This window comes from Drosophila melanogaster, chromosome 3R, assembly GCF_000001215.4.
Source record: "Drosophila melanogaster chromosome 3R".
In the NCBI taxonomy this organism is placed as follows: Eukaryota; Metazoa; Arthropoda; class Insecta; order Diptera; family Drosophilidae; genus Drosophila; species Drosophila melanogaster.
In genome coordinates, this window is record NT_033777.3 from 25,007,626 (window position 1) to 25,029,374 (window position 21,749).

Here is a 21,749-nt window from a genome sequence, read left to right on the forward strand (position 1 = left end):
GCAGCAGTATCTGGATCTGCATCGGAATCTCCCGTTGGTCGAGCCTATTATTTTGGCAATTGCTGTAATCAATGCGCTGTTATCAATAACAGCTAGCGGTGTAATAATTGACCGGGTATCCATGACTACTCCACCCCACTGGGGGGATTGGGGCCATAAGAATTTGTCTAAACAAAATTGCGCAAATAAAAATTATGATATATTTGAGCCCACCAATACACACAGATCCTCCAGAGATGGAGCGTAGTGATTAGCCGTAGTCAGGGGAGCACTGACAGGCGGACAGATTGATTGCTGGCAGGAGGGGAGGAGTCTTCATTAAAGCCATGCAAAAGCCATCAAAACAAATCAAAGCCAGGACACTCGAGCACTCTGGGCTGCGTTTTAGGGTACCTAGGCAACATGGTATCCAGGAACTGTGGGAAAGAATGCTGGGCTGTGGCTCGACTCCTCCCTTAACTGCTTAATTACAGCGCCCAAGGCCAGACTCATTATTATCTATTAAGCAGTCAGGAGGAATACTAGTTGCTGCTGCTCCACCGACCTGACTAACTGACTAACTGACAAACTGACAAGCATACCACAAGGCCCTGACTCTCTAATGACATCGGGTAACCAAGCAAGCCAGCCAGCGCAACCAACCTACCAGCCAGCCATAAATATGCATATGAGATGGGCTCGGAGGACCACAAGCCCATGGGACCGCCTGCAATTACAATGTCCACATATAGACGGGCCAAATAGGCCTAGAACCCGCCGATATTGCCCTAGCCATAGTCATAGCCTTAGCCTTGGTAATTGTTTCATATGCACGCCGGCAGCAGATGGAGCAAGAACAGCCTTCGACTGGTGCAATTTTATGGCATCCTCAGTACCAATCCCCAATCCGCAATCCTCAAGCCTCATCTCCATTCGCGGCATCATGACCATCGGGCATAATTTACTTAGAAGGAATCATGGCCAGGCCAAACAGCCTCCTCCAGTTTGGTAATAAAACACAGCGTCACGCCAAGGTAGCGCCCTAGCCAACCTTCTAGGTCTTTTTAGCCTTGCGCAACTGCGTCCAATTTGGCCGCAATCGAGCAGCAAAAGATGCAGGAGCAGGAGCAGGAGCTTCGATGTCTACATTGCTACCTTGTCGCCGACATAATCATGTTAAATTACTCGCAAATTCATTTGCTTGGAAAGCCTCCTCCGCCGCCTTCCTGTTGCAGCAGTTGCAGCAGATGCAGTTGCATTGTTAGGGCGCCTGCTCATGTTGCTAGTTGCTGCTGCTGCTAGTTACTGCTGCTGCTGCCTCTGCTAGTTGCAAGTTGCTGGTGATGCGGCTGCCTGGCGGCTGCTTTCAGCATTGATGCATGGACATGATACGGGGATGGAGAGCCTGGGCTATGCTCTTGGTCTGGTCTGGTCTGGAAGGCAGTCTGTTGTTAGCTTGTCGCTCACTCCATATTGATCTGCTCGGCATTATGGAAATTATGTGATCAAGGCCAGGGAAAATGGAAATTGTTTCTGCAATGGAAATTTGCTGGCCAGAGGAGTCTGGCAATTACAGATCGATTTATTGCTCCTCTGCCAGCGGCATTGTTATTTCTTGCCTCTTTTTTTTCCCTTATTTTCTTATTTTTTGGTTGCATCTAATTAGAAGCCAGATAAACGCAGGCAGGCTGGGTGAGAAATTGCTATAGGATCCAAGTCGTACTCCACCCATTCCTATTTCTCTTTTTATTCCTGGATGGAGATGGGGATGGAGATGGCGGTGGAGGTGGAGGTGGAGATGGAGGTGGGTGTGGTCAAGAAGTTGCTGATGTTGCAGCTGCGGCATAGCGGTAAAAACGCATTTGGGGACAACAAGCCGGCAAAGATTTGTGTTTATTTTGTAATCTTTGAAATATTTGTGGCATGGCAAATATTTTCACTCGCGCCTGCATTTCCGCATAGCCAGTAGTTACTTGGTTAGTAGCGGCTAGTAGTGACAGTGGGGGATGTGGGGAAAGTATACGGCTATCAACGGGAATATTTGGGAAAACTTCCACTTTTTTTTCGCATCTGCCACGGGCAACCAGGTCCACCTACAGCACTAAATAATAAAGCGTAACCAGCAAAAGGCGTGCCTGACTTGGGTTTTCAGTTTGGGTTCGGGTGTAAACCATGGACCATGGGAGCTAAGAGTGACTTTGGTCCGAATCCCAGAGTCCCAGAGCCGGAGCACCTAGGCCTACTTATGTAAGTAAGGCTGCCAGTGCTTGTGGCTCGTATTTTATGGTTTGTGTACACATTTTTGCACACATGCGCGCCGGGTCATTCAACTTGTTGTGGCAGCAATCCATGGCCATGGTCAGGTGGGTGGGGAACCAGGGGAATCAGGGGCATGATGGGGAGAGCAGGCGGAGCAGGAGGAGCTGGAGGAGCGGAGGCGGTGCGCGCGCGCTTTCCTAGAATAAACAAAATGCACGACTTGGCCGAGAGCCGCCAACAACTTTGGCTTTGGCCTGGCCCGCTGCTTGGCTGCTTGAGCACACGAAGAAGCCGCATTGCACTGGGAGAAATCCGAAGTCTACAAGCAGGAAATGAAGAAATCATTGAACTTAAGTATAGTACAAATTACTAGAAACATGCCAAATAAGCATAGAAATCAGTTTAGTTCACACTCTTTTATAAGCCGAACTTGTACACAAACTGATTAACCAGTTATTTGGCTCAGTGTGCTGCTGTTGCATCCACATCAACACCAGCCACATGCAGCAACAGCAACAGCAGCAACTTGGCTGACTAACTGACTGACTGACTTCTGTTTGTTGGACCGACACGACCATGTTTGATGTGTACCATAGCCATCATTATCATCATCATCATCCTCGCCAGCCGCCGAGCAACTCAGGCGTCCCCATCGTAATGATGATGTATGTATATATGCGGCTTGTTTTACTTGTTGCACTTGCGCAGTGCAAAATTGTTGCATAAGCTTGCAGTGGGGCTTGCAACTGGGGATTGTCTTGGCCTACCAGTTGCTGCCACGCCGGCCACATGATTGACTCCCATTGCCGCCAAGTCCGCGGCCAAATTCTTCGCACTACCAAGGCTCAAGTTCGGTCAAGTGGTGAGAGAACGGGGGAAACATCCCCCCTCTCCTTTTTGGGATCTCCCGATCCCTCGCCGGCAATCCTTAACAGTTAATGTGTGAATTTTTATGCGTTGCCAGGCTCCGAAGAGTCGTGTTGTTGTTCTTACCGCATAAAATGTAATTTACATCCGTTAGCTTCGAGTGAGATAGAGATGGTGCCCCCATCTTCTCCAGCTCGAAATTGCTACTCTGATTTGTGGCTGCCGTTCGGAGGCGAGAGTCGCTGGTCCCTAGCCGGGATTCAGTATTCTGGATTCTGGACTCCAGCCTCCGTTGCGGCCAAATTCATGCTTATGAGCACTTGCCGTTAGGATTTTCATTGTTGTTTCGCCAGCAATTTGTTGCCAAATTGTATGGGCCAGTTCTTGGCCTTCTGCCTTATGCCTGCTGCCTTCGATTTAAATGTGGATCTGGGCAAAGAGCCGAGTCATTGGCCAACTGGCCACCCCACAGGTATGCGGAAATTAAAATGTGAAATATTCGAGAAATTGTCAACCCTTCAACTGGACGCAATTAATCAAAGTCGAGACCGCCAGCAGCAATTCATAAAACAGCAATTTGTCAAATCATTTCTGCTGCAACAAGTGGCAGCAGCAGCAGCAACTGGCCTTCCTGGCCAAACTGTCAGCTTAGACAATTTGTTTGAGCCATTTTTGCGACGGGGTCCAGTGTGCTGTGCGCAGTGTGGTACACACGCAGCCAGCGCTTCTTGGCCAGAATGGCCGCTACCTGCCACAATTCCAGCTGGATGCAGTGCTGCGCCCTGGCTGGATGTTGCGGCCAGGCTGCATTTTGATTATGTGGTAATAACACGTTGCACGCACACAGCCAAGCCAAGATGTTGCTGCTGCAATTTGGTGTGGCTCTTGGCTTTTAGACCCTGTTATCACGCCGGACAAGGCTATCAAGCTGGGCAAACGTGGCCAAACCTACGCAGCTCCCTGGCCAATTTCAATTGCATGCTGGCACAATTAGAGTTCGGCATTCGCGCGGCAATGGCAAATTAATTTATTATGGTCATGGCGATGGCTAACGGATATGGTCATCGTAAAATTCCCGCCATAATGGTGGAACCTGCAACTATGGCATTTCATTAAATAATAAAGATTCCCTCTATCTTCTCTCATTGCAGCCCCGGTCCAGGAGTACACGGAGATCCAACAGTATTCGGGTAAGTCGGAAAGCCGTTTAACTACTCTAGCCATAATCGTCCAACAACAGGAGCCTAATAAAAATGCATTCGGATCTGTTCCACTTTATGGTGATTACCATTTCGTCAAACAATGCGGATGTGAACGATCTATGGCAGCATGCCATTTTCATATTTACACAGTCTTTGATCTTTTATCGATATTATAATAATAATGTGATTGATCCGCTGCCCAAATGGCTAATTATAATAACCATCCAGTTGTCGTAAGCCGCTAATCGCTGCCCAATTATCGCTGCCATCCGCTGTCATAAAGCCGCATTAGCTGAGGTGTGAAGAGGCACACATGGCGAAGACAAATGGAAACATAAAGAAATAAGCGCTGCCTTTTTATGAGACACGCTGAAAAACGTGAGCTGGGCTCCATACCCTTACCCCAAACCCAACCCAAAGATTTCAATCAAAAAATGGTCTAGCCGGTTCACAGAAGCCGGGGAAACTGCGGCGCTTAACGTGTTAATGATGTGATGTGAAATTTATTGCGGGTGGAAGCCACTAAATTAGGCAGCCAGCTCCTCAGTCAGAAAGAAGTAGAAATAAAAACCACTCACTGGACGTGCGCATATTTTAAGACAGTTGACTTTTGTTTAACGACACTGATGAGCTATAAAAATTGTCAATAGCGCCGTGTATTATGACAGCCAAGTGGCGCTAAGCCGCGATTTATGACCAAAACGACACAGTAGCAAAAATCACATACTATATATAGTATGTATAATACGGATGGCCCGCTTGCATAACTAATGCCTGCACTGGAATGTATTAGCCAGAAAGAGTTGGCATTGTTTGGAGCACAGATTCCCAGGCTTTGGCCCCGATAACCAGGTCTCATTCTCGAATTATTTATATTTTGCACTTGCAGAGGGATGCTACTACAACTATGCGCATTACCAGGAGGGCGACCGCATCATGACCAATGAGCCATGTCTGAACTGCACATGCCACAACCGCATGCTGATGTGCTACCTGCGTGTCTGCCCCTTCACCAAGCCCATTGGCCACGATTGCATCGTGGAGAAGCGGGAGGACCAGTGCTGCCCCATCATCACCTGCCCGGAAGGTAAGTTCCCTTAGCAAGAGAACCGCTTGCGTTTACACTCTACTGATGGCTCTCGCTCCAATTTAGTGCCCGTAGACGTGCCCTACCACTCTCCGGAGCCCGGAACCGAATTGAGCATTCCCGAAAAGTTCGGCTGCAGCATCGAGGAGAAGTTCTACCCGGAGGGCGCCCAGGTGCCATCGAATCCCAATAAACCTTGCGAACTATGCTACTGCATCAACAACCAGACCAAGTGCGTCATGCAGGAGTGCACTCTGCACGTGGACGGCTGCCTGCCCATCTACAACAAGGGATCCTGTTGCCCAGTGCGCTACAGTTGCGGTAAGTTTCGGCCACATATCAACTTGGGATTTCCAAACTAAAAACTTTATATTTACGCTTCAGACCATGAGAACGAGTTGGACTTTATGGACCAGTCGACCACAACGACAACCACTACGGTGCGACCCACCACTGGATTCATCCTGGCCAGCACCATGACACCACCCACCACCACGGACTGCATCCACGATGGCGAGATCTTTGCGGACGGAGCCTCCCTGAAGGGCAAGAATGCCTGCGAGCACTGCTACTGTATGCGCGGCGACATCGTGTGCGCTGTGCAGGAGTGCGAGGTGCCCATGATGGCGGCCAATGGAAAGTCCTGTCGCGCAATGCCAGCAGCCGAGGGCGAGTGCTGTCCGAGCAACTACGTCTGCGAGGACGACAGTTCCACCACCGAAATTGTTGAGATCACTACGCCAGAGAGTGCTACTTCCGTTCCGGCCAAGGGCATTCATGCCGAGATTCCCAAAGAGGATGTGGATCTGCAAGAACACATCGATGACGACGATAAGAATAAGGAGACCGCCACAATTCCTTCCGCCGAGCTGGGCAGCGGTGAGATTGAGGAGGAGGAAGAGGAAAAGGATAAGGCAACCACTGTTGCACCTGTACAGGTTACGGACGAAAAGGACTTCTCCTTCGAGCCCGAATCCTCCACCGCCGGCATTCCATCCGATTCCAGGATCGATTTACCATCGTCCACCGAGGAGTCCAAGGAATCTTCCACTGAAGCTGCTGAAGAAGATATCGTTAAGATCGTCACCACTCCAGAGCCTGAGGGTAGCGGCGAAGAGGATGTACCTAAGCCTTCCCAGATTCCCGAAAAGGAGATCACTGAAGATGAACTCATTAAGGTCAGCACCTCGGCTCCAGCCAAGGCCAGTCCTGAAGAGGAAGTGGTTACGGCCACCACCTCGGCGCCAACAGAGGAAGACGTTAAGCCAACAACCGCCGGAACAATTAGCGAGGAAGAGGAAGAGGGCAAGCCCACACCTGCAGAGGAAGGAAGCGGTGAAGAGGAGAAGGATGTCAAGGTCACTGCAGCTCCAGAGGAAACCGAAGATGAAGCCAAGCCCACTTCTGCCCCAGTGGCAAGTGATGAAAAGGAACAGGAGCCCAAGCCAAGTGAGGGTAGTGGTGACGAAGAGCTGGATCTCAAGCCCACAACAGCTCCAACAGCAGGTGCCACTTCAGCTTCCGAAGAAAGTGAGGAGCAGGATGAAGGCAAGTCTACTGAAGCTCCAACCTCTGTCGATGACATTGAGCCGGCCAAGCCAACTGAATCCTCTGAGGAAGCTAGCGGCGAGGGAGAAGATGTTGCTAAGGAAACCACACCTGCTGGAGAAGCCAGCATTGCTGGTGAGGAGGAGATCGTTAAGGGAACCACACCAGCTGGAGAACCTAGCAGTGAAGGCGATGAGGAGATCGTTAAGGGAACAACTCCAGCAGAAGAATCCAGTAGTGAAAGTGAAGATGAGCTCACCAAGGTCACCACACCTGCCGGAGAACCTAGCGTTGCTGGAGAAGAAGAGATTGCCAAGGAAACCACACCTGCCGGAGAACCTAGCATTGCTGGAGAAGAGGAGATCGTCAAGGTCACCACCCCCGCTGGAGAATCTAGCATTGCTGGAGAAGAGGAGATCGTCAAGGTCACCACCCCCGCTGGAGAATCTAGCAGTGAAGGCGAAGAGGAGATCATCAAGGTCACCACCCCCGCTGGAGAATCTAGCAGTGAAGGAGACGAAGAAATCGTTAAGGAAAGCACTCCTGCCGGAGAACCAATCAGTGAAGGCGAAGAGGATGTCATCAAGGCCACCACTTCAGCTCCCAAATCCGACATCGAAGGCGTCAAGGAACCTGAGACAGCCACAGAAGTACCAGCAGAAGAAGTCGAGGACTTCGCCAAACCCACAACGCCAATCGCTGAGGCGGAGGAAGAACCCATTGCCGGAACGCCTATTCCAACTGACGGTATCAGTGGCGAAGAGGAGATTGTTAAGGGCACCACTCCACAGACCCTCGAGGAGCAGCCTGAAATTAGTGAAGAGTCTACCGAGGTACCAGTTGCTGAGGACGATCTTTCGAGCTCGACCAGTGCTTCAGCAATCGCCTCCTCGACCGAAGGTGTCCAGGATGCTGCAAGTGAAACGACTTCCAGTGCACCTGCCAGAGCTGGAGACAAGGACGAAGCAGCTACCACCGTGCCTACTGCCCAAGACAAAGATGATGAAGAGGTTGAACAGGATGCCACAGACTTGCCAGTCGAGGATGTTGTCCAAAGCACAACTGCAAAGACCACAACCACCGAGCAGCCCAAGGAGGAGTCCTCTACTGAGGCTGAGGACGCTGAAATCGAAGTTACCACTAGTAGTCCCGCCGATAAACAAGAGGTGCCAGAAGCTGAACCAGCAGACAAGGACCATAAGGATGAGGAAGATGTACAGACCGCCACTGATTTGCCAATCAAATCTGATATTGGGCCACCTGTTGTCGATACCGAAGCTACTACGGGTCAGCCTGAGACCAGTGATGAGACTGCTACCGATAAGCCACCATCTGTTTATCTGCCTCCTGGTGGAGAGAAGGATACTGAGAAAGAGGACGAAACTACTGCTACAGAGCCATCTGTCCAAGAGGAACCATCTAAGCCTGTGGATATCTCTCCAGTGTCCCAGGAAGTTCCGTCCAGCACTGCTAAAGTTGACAATCGCAACGACTTCGAAACGGAGAAACCAACCCTGCCACCAAGTGGCGAGGATCAGAGCTCCGAGCCCCTGCCCGCCATGGATCTGCCCGCTGGTATTCCTGGCGAAGGTGACTGTCTGGTGGAGGGCAAGACCTATGCCAACAACACCATCGTTCCCGCTACCGCACCCTGCGACGTGTCCTGCAAATGTATCAGCAGCCTCGTGGCCTGCCAACAGATGGAGTGCAAGTTGCCCGAGAACTTGGAGAAATGTACCGTGGCTGCCGATCTTCTGGATGGTTGCTGTCCCACTTACATTTGCGATGAGAGCACTGAAAGTGCTGAAAAGGATGAGGAATCTACCGCCAAGCCCGACAATAAGATTGACGAGGATGTTTCAGAGATCAGCACTGAAGAGATTCCCAAGGATGTCATCATGCCTACTGGCATCACTGAGCAGCCTCTATCTCATGTCAAGCCCGATGAAGAGATCCAACCAGTGACCTCGGTTCCTGCACAGTTTGATGAATCTACGACAGCTAAGGTTGATAAGAAACCAATTGATGAATCCGCTGAGGATAAGAAACCAATTGGCGAATCCGAGGAGGATTCGAAACCAATTGATGAATCTGAGGAGGACAAGAAACCGGTTGAAGAATCTGCAGAAGATAAGAAACCCGTTGAAGATTCCGAAGAGAAGGAGAAGCCATTGCCGACTGTCATCCCAGCGAGTGAGATTGAAAAAGAATCCAAGCCCGAGGACGAAAAGAAGACTGAGGCTGACTTTGCGGCGCCCACTGAACAGCCAGAGGCTACAACTCCCGCCCAGATTGCCGACACTGCTGAGAAGGAGGTTGATGATAAGCTGGCAACCACATCTGCTCCCGTTTCTGGCGAAGATGAGCTCAAGCCTGCCGATGAAAAGAAACGCACTGAGACAGCGCAGATCCCAGATGCTGAAATCCCTGCTAGCACCGATGAGCCCGAGTCCTCGACTGAGCTGCCTACTGTTGATCTCGACAAGAAACCAGAGGAGGATTCGACTAAAGGCACCGAGGCGCCTGAGTCTGATAAGGTTCCTGAAGTTCCGACCAGTGCTTCTACTGAAAATGAGATTGAGGAGTCTGACAAATTCACGACAGTCGCTCCACCAAAAATTTCTGCTTCTGACGAAACAGAGCCCACTGCTGAGGAAGATCTCGTCCCTGCAACCTTTGAGCCCATCGAAAGCGAATTTGAAGTTAGCACCAAGAAGCCAGCCGTGCAAGGACCACCACTGCCCACTCTTGCTCCGGCTCAGCCAGAGAAGAAACCAGTCGATGCAGAGACTTCCACTGAGGCTGATATCAGCACCGAACCAAGCGCTGAAGTTGAAAAGGAAGCTTCTGGTGAAACATCCGAGTCGGACAATGAAATCGATGCTGGTGCTTCTAGTACTCCTGTTCCTGTTTCTGCCGATGAGGACAAGACTCCAAGCACTGAGAAGACTGTCGAGGCCGACGACAAGTTCACCACTGTTGCGCCACTTGCTGGTGATGAAGAGGAGTCCAACTTGCCCAAGCTACCACAAGATATCTTTGAAGAGGAAGCGCCTGTTGCGGTTACCACCGCAGCTCCATCAAAGGACGACGGTGAGCAGAAGCCAGTCGAAGTTGAAGAGAAACCGATCGAAGATGGACAAAAGCCTATTGAGGACGAAACCTCTACACCTACTTCATCTGAAAATGAGATTGAGCCTGAATCTGACCGTGCAACTACTATTGCTCCTTCTAAGGAAGAACCTTCCGAACCATCCACTGGTGCTCCTACTAAGGATGAACCTGCCGAACCATCCACTGATGCTCCTGAGTCTGATGAGAGCAAGGAAACGCCTGAGTCCGAAGTGCCCACAACTGTTGCACCTGCTGGTGAGAAGATTCCAACAAGCAGTATCACTCCCGATGAGGAACCAACTGCCACTTCTGCTCCTGTTGCCAAGCCTGATGAAGATGTAGAGAAAGAAACCAGCACCGAAATTCCCACTGACGCTCCTGCATCGTCCGAAGAGGATGAGAATTCCTCTACTGATCAAATTCCATCTGAGGTACCAGAAAAGAAACCTGAAACTCCTGCACAGACGCCAGAAGAAGGAGATATTGTTGGCGCAACTGCAGCTCCAACGACCTCTGATGAAGTGCCCCCGGTCCAGAGGCTGCCTGAGGAAGTCCTTGCTGAGATTCCGCAGCCCTCGACTGAAACTGGAATTAAACAGCAAGACGAAACAACTGCTGCTCCAAGTATTGACCGCAAGGAACCCTATGTTACTGAAATCGATGAAGAAGCCACCACAGTGGCTCCTATCTCCGAGAAGGATGAGAAGCCAACTGAGGAAGAGAAACCAGTGGAACAGAAGCCAACTGGAGAAGAGCCATCCGAGGAAGAAGAGAAGGAGAAACCCATTGAACAAGATGTATCTACTGAGGGACCAGTATCTACCGAAGCTTCTGAAGCTGGATCTACCGAATCATCTGAGGAAGTTAAGCCCTCGACTGAGGGAGAAGTTGCCGAAAAGCCTGAGGACAAGCAGCCTTCTTCGACTGCCCAGGCTCCAGTTGAGACAATTCCCGAAATCTCCACTGAACTGCCAGCTCAAGATGGCGACAAGCCCACAAGCGAGGCTCCTGTTGACTCCGATGAAGATACCTCCGCTCCGTCCGACGAGAAGATTCCCTCCGTTTCTGGCGAGGAAGTCGAGGGCCCAGAAGTCACAACTGCCTCACCTCAAGCTGCCGAAGAGGACGAACTTAAGACACCCGCGGAGAGTGAACCATCTTCCACTGACAAGGTACCAGAAACTGAATACCAGAAGCCCGAGGACGAGACCAAGGCTGACGAGACCCCTGAGTCTGTTACCCAAGTGTCTGATGTGGCAACATCCACTTCGGCCCCAGTTGCTGGTGGTGACATTGAAAAGGACGAACAAGCCACCACTGCCTCGCCTGAAGAGGAGGAAGAGATCAAGCCAACTATCGCTCCAGCTGCTGAAATTCCTCAACCATCCGAAAAGGAGCCCGTGGATGAGCAAGAAGTGGAATCCGGAACCAAGGCCACTCCAGCAGAGTCTGACGGCCAGCCAATTGATGAAATTGCCCCTGCAACATCTGGACCCATCGATGAGGCTTCCACAGCCGCTCCCACAAAGGAGGAATCCACAACCGTTGCTAGCGCAGCTTCGCCTGCTGTTCACGATGATGAAATTAAGGATGTCACCACTACGCAACCAGTTGCCGATGAGAAGGAAGTGGCTGCTCCTCAGGACGAAACGAAGACATCCATTGATGTTTCCACCGATTCACCCACTGCCCAAGATGATGAGAAGCAAGACAAAACCGAGGCTCCAGTGGCACCCACCACTGTTTCATCGCCGACTGCTGATTCTGCTGCTGATTCTAGTACTCCCACAGTGGAGGTACCATCTCCTGTTGAAATCGACACGAAGCCAATGGATGATATCATGTCCCAGACTATTGCTCCTCATACCGCCGATGGTGCTGCGTCCACGTCCACTGAAGATGAAGACCAGGCTCCCGTTACTGTGTCTCCTCAGGATGCTGAAAAGACTCCAGTTTCCCCGGCTCCCCAGGATTCTGATAAGACTCCGAGCTCAGAGGCTCCCCAGGATGCCGACGAAATCCCAGCTACAGCGACACCTCTTGACGACAACAAGATCCCAGCCACTGTGGCTCCTCAGACTGATGATGGGGTTCCAGCTACCGCAGCTCCTCTTGATGAAGACAAGATCCAAACTACTGCGGCTCCTCTTGATGAGGAGAAGATTCCATCCACAGCAGCTCCTCTTGATGATGAAAAGATTCCTGCTCCAGTTAGCCCCGTTGTTTTCGATGTGGAGCCAAGCAGCGAGAAGCCTGCTGTATCTGAGTATGATGGTGAAGAGAGCACCGAACCACCTGTCCATGATGTGGAGACCAGCACTGATGAGCCTACTTCTGATGCCAAACTGAAGCCACCTACTTCTGCACCTGCTACGCCATCGGAATCTCCAGCCACGGAGGCGGAGATTGTGCCAGAAACTGCAGCCCCAGAGCTTGAAAAGGAGGTGCCAGAGAAGGCCACCGAACAACCTGAGCTTGAGAAGGAAACTCCAGAGAAGGCCACCGAACAACCTGAGCTTGAGAAGGAGACTCCAGAGAAGGCCACCGAACAACCTGAGCTTGAGAAGGAGACTCCAGAGAAGGCCACCGAGCAACCAGAGCTGGAGAAGGAGGTGACGGACAAGGCTACAGAGCAGCCAGAATCGGTCGATGAGAAGACCACTCCGGAGCCAGTCGTGAAGCCAAGCTTGGATTCCACGGAGGAGGATGAAGAGTCCGTTGAGTCCGAGGAGGAATCCGCTGACAAGAAGGACAAGAACAAGGAGACTGAGGAGGATACTGACAAAAAGCATGAGGAGCCTGAGGTACCAGCTGTAGTTTCGGAGATTCCTCAGCCAAGTGAAGAGGCCGTACCGACCACTGGTCACCCACTGTTCCCGCACCTTGCCAGCAGCACCACGACGCCACCAGCCGTCGACGACCGCGTTGGCGAGGAGGATGAGGAGAACACAACTGTCAAATTGAGTAGCTCCACCACCACCAGCACCACAGAGTCTCCAGTGACCAGCGCACCATCGACGACCACGGTGGCCAGCCAACAGCAACAGCCGATTACCCCGCCTCCCTACGGCCACGCCCCCGAGTACGAGGATGAGTACGACGAGGAGGAGGTCTTTGGACCCGGAACATGCCGTTACGCCGGCAAGCTGTACGTGTCCGCCCAGCAGATTCCACGTGACGATCCCTGCGACTTCTGCTTCTGCTTCCGAAGCGACATCATCTGCCTGCAGCAATCGTGCCCGCCGCCAATTGCCGGCTGCCACGAGGAGCCCATCTCCGGCTTCTGCTGTCCGCGCTACGAGTGCCCCGTGTCCATGGCCGCCGTGCTGAACATCACCACGAGCACCACCACCACCAGCACCACCCTGCCGCCCCACTTCCTGCACTATTCGCACGGCGAGGCGGTGAAGCACACCGGCTGCCTGATCAACGGCCGTTCATACCGCGTGGGCGAGCAAATCGAGTCCACGAGCGGTCCCTGCATTAGCTGCACGTAAGTACAATACATCGATGCCACCTAACGCTGGGTATTTGGTATATTCCTATGACTGATCTGCATCTTGTTTCAATTTCAGTTGCGGTGGAGACGGCAAGATGAAGTGTGATCCCCAGCAGTGCGTTCCCGAACCCACCATGCAGCAGGTGATGGCCGCCGTGGTGTCGGGACGCAAGAGATGAACCACCAGCCATGCTCACTAAATATAATTTAACTAATTCTTAAGCACTGCAGACAACAATCACGAACCGACGAACCAACCAGCCCAGATAGCACCACTCGCCAACTAGCAGCAATAGCAATAGCAATAGAAATCATAGAGCCAGGAAACCGGAAACAGAAACAGAACCAGAACTCTTGAAACCGGAAATCCGAAACAGAAAGTCCGGAAAAGCCAATAGCAATAGCAATAGTGTAACCGGACCAGATGCAATAGTGTTAATTTTGGGTTTGCCGACATACGCACTCTATCAATTGGATTACGCCCACTTGTTTCGGATTAGGTTACGGTGACGAAGCAACCAGTGATATTGTACTGTATACATAGTATAGGTGCAATTAATTTAGACGCGCTCACTTAAATCGATTACTTATTTGTATTTGTATGTGTACTAGTATTTTGGGCTTGTGACCCTAGTGACAGGACATATAGCCACCACAGCAGCCGACGTAGCGCGTGCCTTGTAAGGTCGTTCATTGTGCCCGCCGCCATACAATCGCTTTCAAGAGACTCTCAGCACCCCACACCACACTACACCACAGATAGGTAGAGCGAAGATATTTCGGACACGGATCGCAATCAATGGCGTTACGAAGCCACGGCATTCGGCCACCGGATGGGATTCTATACTTGCCCCCTCCGGCGGTTCACTCTTCTCCAATGCGCTTTTATAGTATTTTAGTCACCTTATTTTAAACATTATTATTTTTGTGTATAATTGTTGCTTCTAGTCTTCTTTTGTTGCAAGAGCAACGGAATCCGCCTGTAACACGCGCACAACCCGATCGATCGTATCATATTACATCAGATCAGATTATAATAGATCGTATCAGATCGGATCGGACCAGTTGAATCAAATTGAGTTGAGTTGAGTTGAAAAACTGTATCTTCTATGAACTATTCCAAGCTTTTATACTTTTATATACAAGATACGTGTAGAGTGGAGAAACGAACGAACTAGTTTTTATAGCAATTTTACAAAACGAACGCACGAATTGCATAGTTTTAACGGATTGAATTTGTACTTCGCCCTAGTGCACCTGCACTGGCACCCGTGTCAGGTGCACATGAGGTGGCCAAACCGTAGTCTACATAGAATTTTTAGATCAACTGAAACTGAAACGGAAACGGAAACCGATTACGGAACCGGAAACACACTGTCGGCCATCGCTACTGCTCGACTGATTGAAAATCGCACCGATCGCAGAGAGGAGCTATCTTTGTAAACTATTTTTTTTAACTACCAGCTGCCGCGCTGGTCATTACTTTATTGGTCATAGAATAGAACGAAACGAATGGATCTTCAGTCACTTGAGCCTTAGCAATGCGCCGAAATCTTCAAGCGCTTGAATCGCGCTGAATGAATACGAACATCAATTAGTTTTATATAATCTCTAACTATAGTTGTAGCCCTAAGTATTTAATTTTAAAAATAAATAAATAAATTTTAATTTAGATCTTATTTATTTGATATGTCTTTTAAGAACAGCTCTTGTGTTTCCATACCTTATCATAATTTATATGCAGCTATTCTTTGTAATCTAATAAATAAATACAACGCTTTTTATTGAAATGTATATCTGGAGAGTGTTTTGTAATTAAAGTGGTCATTTTGGATATCCTTTATACACTGCATACACAAATGTGAAATGTTCTTAGAAAGAGACAGGGTTTTCAATGGCTTTCTTCACAGAACCAATGGTTTGATAAAATAAAGGTTAGGCTCTATATTAAAGTAATAGATTGCTCGTTAGTTAAGTTGAAATTTTAAAAAATCGTTATAGCTCACCTTTTAAAGCGGGAATTTCGATGTTTTCCAATCGAGCAATCGAATATATTTCTACGTTATGGTATTTTTAAACGGTTCATCAGCGGGCACACTTCCAACCGGCAGCTAAAAAGTTTATAATATTTTCCGCCTATGGCCCGACTTCGTTCAAACCACTGGACTTCTGTATAAAAGCGGCTCCAAATGGTGAATATATCCACCATAAACTGGGTCTTCGTCTGCGGCCTGTCCTTTTGCCTGGGCGGGATTGCGGTGCTCAGTCTCATGCCATTGGGATCAGGTGCGTCTGCGAAACATGAACGCTTGCTATAAATACTGATCCGGAACCGCTCTTTTAATAGACTGCGTGTGCCCGCTGTCCAATCCGCTGGCCAAGCTTGCCGGTGGCGGAGAAGGTGTATCCGTGATTAAGAAAGAGCCAGCCGATGAGAAGCAGCCACAGCCACATGACCACGGTGCGTCCGTACACAAGATGGCACTGCTGGTGCCGTTTCGAGACCGATTTGAGGAACTCCTCCAGTTCGTCCCCCACATGACCGCCTTTTTGAAGCGGCAGGGCGTGGCGCACCACATCTTTGTGCTGAACCAGGTGGACAGGTTCCGCTTCAATCGCGCCTCTCTCATCAACGTGGGTTTCCAGTTTGCCAGCGATGTGTACGATTACATTGCCATGCACGACGTAGACTTGCTGCCCTTGAATGACAATCTGCTCTATGAGTATCCCAGCAGCTTGGGACCACTGCACATCGCCGGACCGAAGCTACATCCCAAATACCACTATGATAACTTCGTTGGAGGAATATTACTGGTGCGACGCGAGCACTTTAAGCAGATGAACGGCATGTCGAACCAGTACTGGGGCTGGGGATTAGAGGACGACGAGTTCTTCGTGCGCATCCGGGATGCAGGACTGCAGGTGACGCGGCCGCAGAACATTAAGACTGGCACTAATGATACATTCAGGTGAGACCAGTGCTCCGGATTTCGCAACTAGACGTGACTACTAATAATTATTGTCATTCAACCTCAGCCATATTCACAACCGCTATCATCGTAAGCGGGACACCCAGAAGTGCTTCAACCAGAAGGAGATGACCCGCAAGCGGGACCACAAGACGGGCCTGGACAACGTGAAGTACAAAATACTTAAGGTGCATGAGATGCTCATTGACCAGGTGCCGGTGACCATCCTCAACATTTTGCTCGATTGTGATGTTAATAAAACGCCTTGGTGCGACTGCTCCGGAACGGCAGCGGCTGCATCGGCGGTACAAACCTGATGGGTTGTGTTAAACCAAAGATCCTATGTTTATTTCGCTATTATAGTGTGTTGTATTGTATAAATGCGCTAATACACGTGCACCATGCCATAGAGGAATGTCCAGAAGAGCACGTAGGTGCAAAGGCCGCCCATGAACTGATTGGTCAGCAGATTTCTGCGGTTAATGAAAAACTTGCGCCACTGGGTGCCCGATTTCACGAGCACCAGAATCCAGAGCACGAACACGGACAGGAAGTAGAAAAGGAATCCCAGCGTACCACTCAGGCCCAAAATACCTGCGAATTGGTGGGACATTAACTAAGTTGGTTCACCATCAATTGGAGCCAATTACCCGCAGCGCAGCCCGAGATGGCAGCCATCGATGTGCGACAGTATTCCACGGCGGATATGTTGTTCCGGATGGCGCCCTCGCTGTAGGCGATTATTTCGCCAGTCTTGGACTGCGTGGTCTTCACTCGATTCATTTTATTTAATTAAATTCTACTTTAATTTCTAGCAAAAATATTCCTAGGCTGTGAACTTCGATTGTGTGCCGATTGTGTTATCGATTGGTGCCGATAACTATGCACTGTAAAAATTCACTAGCGGTTTTTGCAGGATAAATAGTTTTTGTAAATTTTCCGAGATAAACTTGACGAGCTGTTTAATGTTAAATAATGAAGTTTAATACAATATCAAATATATTTGCTGAAGTGTATATTTATTCTCACCGCTCTGTGCTTCGATGGCTCACAATTGCGTTTGCCATTCGCCCGGGCACGTAGATTGTTGTTATTGGGATTGGCCTGGAGCACTCGGACGGACAGTAATTCATTAAAATATGTGGTGATAACGCGAGCTGCCGAATCTGCGTGCAATTCGTGCGTTTGACGTGGGTACTAACTGCTATGCTGTCGCGCGGACAGTTGTTCTGATACGCAGAGTTCCTGCCTCACCACACACGACCACCTCCATTAAAACCAGCCACCCCCCCCAGCGCCTCCTCCACCGACAGCAGCTGCTCCACCGCACCACCAGGAGAGGGGCAATTAAAAAATCAATCAGAGGGCCCTAATTGAAAGCTGCCACCGTCGAAATGTCGCCGCCGAAGAACTGCGCGGTGTGCGGGGACAAGGCTCTGGGCTACAACTTCAATGCGGTCACCTGCGAGAGCTGCAAGGCGTTCTTCCGACGGAACGCGCTGGCCAAGAAGCAGTTCACCTGCCCCTTCAACCAAAACTGCGACATCACTGTGGTCACTCGACGCTTCTGCCAGAAATGCCGCCTGCGCAAGTGCCTGGATATCGGGATGAAGAGTGAAAACATTATGTCCGAGGAGGACAAGCTGATCAAGCGGCGCAAGATCGAGACCAACCGGGCCAAGCGACGCCTCATGGAGAACGGCACGGATGCGTGCGACGCCGATGGCGGCGAGGAAAGGGATCACAAAGCGCCGGCGGATAGCAGCAGCAGCAACCTTGACCACTACTCGGGGTCACAGGACTCGCAGAGCTGCGGCTCGGCGGACAGCGGGGCCAATGGGTGCTCCGGCAGACAGGCCAGTTCGCCGGGCACACAGGTCAATCCGCTTCAGATGACGGCCGAGAAGATAGTCGACCAGATCGTATCCGACCCGGATCGAGCCTCGCAGGCCATCAACCGGTTGATGCGCACGCAGAAAGAGGCTATATCGGTGATGGAGAAGGTAATCAGCTCACAAAAGGACGCCTTAAGGCTGGTGTCGCATTTGATCGACTATCCAGGTGGGTGCAGACAAGATTTCATCGTTTAGCCTTATCCGCTCACCTATGAACGACTTGAATCTTTACAGGCGACGCACTCAAGATCATTTCAAAGTTTATGAACTCGCCCTTTAACGCGCTGACAGGTTAGAGTTTTAAAATTTGTGGTTTTAAACTTAATTTCACATTCCTTGTTAATTTAAATACGCAGTATTCACCAAATTCATGAGCTCACCCACGGACGGCGTTGAAATTATCTCAAAGATAGTTGATTCGCCCGCGGACGTGGTGGAGTTCATGCAGAACTTGATGCACTCGCCAGAGGACGCCATCGATATAATGAACAAGTTCATGAATACCCCAGCGGAGGCGCTGCGCATTCTTAACCGAATCCTAAGCGGCGGAGGAGCGAACGCAGCCCAGCAGACAGCAGACCGCAAGCCATTGCTGGACAAGGAGCCGGCGGTGAAGCCTGCAGCGCCAGCGGAGCGAGCTGATACTGTCATTCAAAGCATGCTGGGCAACAGTCCGCCAATTTCGCCACATGATGCTGCCGTGGATCTGCAGTACCACTCGCCCGGTGTCGGGGAGCAGCCCAGTACATCGAGTAGCCACCCCTTGCCTTACATAGCCAACTCGCCGGACTTCGATCTGAAGACCTTCATGCAGACCAACTACAACGACGAGCCCAGTCTGGACAGTGATTTTAGCATTAACTCAATCGAATCGGTGCTATCCGAGGTGATCCGCATTGAGTACCAGGCCTTCAATAGCATACAACAAGCGGCATCGCGCGTAAAGGAGGAGATGTCCTACGGCACTCAGTCTACGTACGGTGGATGCAATTCGGCTGCAAACAATAGCCAGCCGCACCTGCAGCAACCCATCTGCGCCCCATCCACCCAGCAGTTGGATCGCGAGCTAAACGAGGCGGAGCAAATGAAGCTGCGGGAGCTGCGACTGGCCAGCGAGGCTCTTTATGATCCCGTGGACGAGGACCTCAGCGCCCTGATGATGGGCGATGATCGCATTAAGGTAACCAACAGTCCACGGTATTAGCCTATAGGTCTTTCTACATTTATAGCTCCAACACCACGGCTTATCTAATCAGAGTGTGCGAGCTGCGATATATGTACACACGGCACCTGGCACTTTTTAGCCATTCGGTGATTCAGTGCGTCTCTCGATGTTGGCCCACGGGCCGTATCTTCGTCAGCCAGTTTCTGGGTTCCCAGCAATGCTCGCCTACCAAATGTAAACACACTTTTTAATGGGGTGGCTCAAAGTTTTTGATTTCCCAAGAGCTTTGGTCGAGTAAAAGAAAATTGATCGAACCAGATAAGCTATTTTCCCCCAGAGGGTTAAAGAATTTGAAGTCATGCGACTGGGTCTAGTTAAGATATTTGATTACGAAAATTGGCCTTTAATTAAGACCCTAAACGTGACAAACTTCCATTCTATATACTTCTTGATGAGTATTTAAACAAATATGGCTATTTTCGGAACAAATCGGGCACTCATTTATATCTTTAGCTTTATCTTTATTTTTTAAGATGTGTCCACACCTTTGATCGACCTCTAGTTCCCCTGGAGAAATGATTTGGAATTATCCAATAATGATTCATCACTTCCACGAATTGTTGTCCCATTAATCGAGCCACCCTAGCTTTCATGCAATCAGAACGTCTGGTCTGCCAAGAAGGAGCAGACAGCGGCTTTATCAGCCTCTGGGCGTGCCAATTGTGACACTATCAACCATTATCAAGAGTACCAGCAGGCGCTCATGAGTCTCCAGCCAGCCGTCGATTTGGGCGTTTATTGTCGCTTAGACTGTTTACCGATTTTGCCTCATCGCAATTAGCACATTTCAGTATTGTTAATTGGGAAAAACGATACAATTTTGACGAAATATATGGAGCAGCCAGGTGTTGGGCGCTATGATAAGCAGTGCTCCGCCATTCGATTGAGTCACCTTCCAGGGAGAAGCCTTTACGATTATGGCGATAATAATGGCCACCTGTTCGTTCTTTTCCATTTTGTTTGTTTTGTGAACCACAGCCCGACGACACTCGCCACAACCCAAAGCTATTGCAGCTGATCAATCTGACGGCGGTGGCCATCAAGCGGCTTATCAAAATGGCCAAGAAGATTACAGCATTCCGTGACATGTGCCAGGAGGACCAGGTGGCCCTACTCAAAGGTGGCTGCACAGAAATGATGATAATGCGCTCCGTAATGATTTACGACGACGATCGCGCCGCCTGGAAGGTACGTAGCCTTAATTAAATAACTAAATATTCTATTAGACTGATATGATATGATACAATGTGCTCCTACAGGTACCCCATACCAAAGAGAACATGGGCAACATACGCACTGACCTGCTCAAGTTTGCCGAAGGCAATATCTACGAGGAGCACCAAAAGTTCATCACAACGTTTGACGAGAAGTGGCGCATGGACGAGAACATAATCCTGATCATGTGTGCCATTGTCCTTTTTACCTCGGCTCGATCGCGAGTGATACACAAAGACGTGATTAGATTGGAACAGGTGAGTAAGCACTTGATACCATACTGCAGTATTACTAACTTTCTTTCATTCGATAGAATTCCTACTATTATCTTCTGCGAAGATATCTGGAGAGTGTTTATTCTGGCTGTGAGGCGAGAAACGCGTTTATCAAGCTAATCCAAAAGATTTCAGATGTGGAGCGTCTGAACAAGTTCATAATTAATGTCTATTTGAATGTTAACCCATCCCAGGTGGAGCCCTTGCTGCGTGAAATATTCGATTTGAAAAATCACTAGACAACCGATGCGTGTCGGGCATTTAATGCCTATGTTGATGCCCAATGATGAATGGTCAACAAGCTGTAGTTGTTGTTGTTGTTGATGTCTGTTTTATCTTGTCGCTTGTAATGTTAGATTTTAATCGAATGTGATTGTTAGATTTGCATATACTGCATAGATTTTATATTTCTACATCAAAGAGAGCATATTTAGGATACCAAGTGCAAAGCAACACAATCTATATGTAATGTACACCGTTTACCTAGTTTCAAATAAACTAGACGATAATGCAATAACTAACTTGGAAGCGTGGGTTCTGTGCAAAAAGGAAAAAAGACAAAAAAAATAAACTGACTTTGAGAACCAGTGGTAATAAAATGTCTCGTATTCTTTT

General features: G+C 49.6%; 4 protein-coding genes across 5 annotated transcripts in view; 3 read left to right on the forward strand and 1 right to left on the reverse strand.

The window, feature by feature from the left end:
- The window catches only part of tnc (tenectin), a 38,484-nt gene extending 23,242 nt beyond the window's left edge, over positions 1-15,242 (forward strand). For both annotated transcript variants that reach the window (NM_001260371.1, NM_143061.3), the window contains 5 exons: positions 4,257-4,295; positions 5,197-5,394; positions 5,461-5,715; positions 5,779-13,549; positions 13,632-15,242. In NM_001260371.1, the coding sequence (NP_001247300.1) occupies positions 4,257-4,295; positions 5,197-5,394; positions 5,461-5,715; positions 5,779-13,549; positions 13,632-13,734 (8,366 nt within the window). In that variant the 3' untranslated portion in view covers positions 13,735-15,242. The remainder of the gene's footprint in view (positions 1-4,256; positions 4,296-5,196; positions 5,395-5,460; positions 5,716-5,778; positions 13,550-13,631) is intronic.
- Positions 15,243-15,630: 388 nt separating this feature from the next.
- Positions 15,631-16,857, forward strand: beta4GalT7 (beta-4-galactosyltransferase 7). Its single transcript, NM_143062.3, has 3 exons — positions 15,631-15,841; positions 15,903-16,524; positions 16,592-16,857. The coding sequence occupies exons 1-3, from the start codon at positions 15,745-15,747 to the stop codon at positions 16,839-16,841; spliced, it is 969 nt and encodes a 322-aa protein (NP_651319.2). The 5' UTR covers positions 15,631-15,744; the 3' UTR covers positions 16,842-16,857.
- EMC6 (ER membrane protein complex subunit 6) lies at positions 16,848-17,392 on the reverse strand. The gene is made up of 2 exons (NM_143063.2): positions 17,175-17,392; positions 16,848-17,118 (listed from the first exon to the last, which is right to left on the reverse strand). Exons 1-2 carry the CDS (start codon positions 17,305-17,307, stop codon positions 16,910-16,912), a joined length of 342 nt encoding a protein of 113 aa, NP_651320.1. The 5' UTR covers positions 17,308-17,392; the 3' UTR covers positions 16,848-16,909.
- Positions 17,393-17,609: 217 nt separating this feature from the next.
- On the forward strand, positions 17,610-21,726 carry Hr96 (Hormone receptor-like in 96). Its single transcript, NM_079769.3, has 6 exons — positions 17,610-18,585; positions 18,654-18,710; positions 18,776-19,599; positions 20,623-20,832; positions 20,904-21,116; positions 21,173-21,726. The coding sequence occupies exons 1-6, from the start codon at positions 17,919-17,921 to the stop codon at positions 21,371-21,373; spliced, it is 2,172 nt and encodes a 723-aa protein (NP_524493.1). The 5' UTR covers positions 17,610-17,918; the 3' UTR covers positions 21,374-21,726.
- The last annotated feature ends 23 nt before the right edge of the window (positions 21,727-21,749 follow it).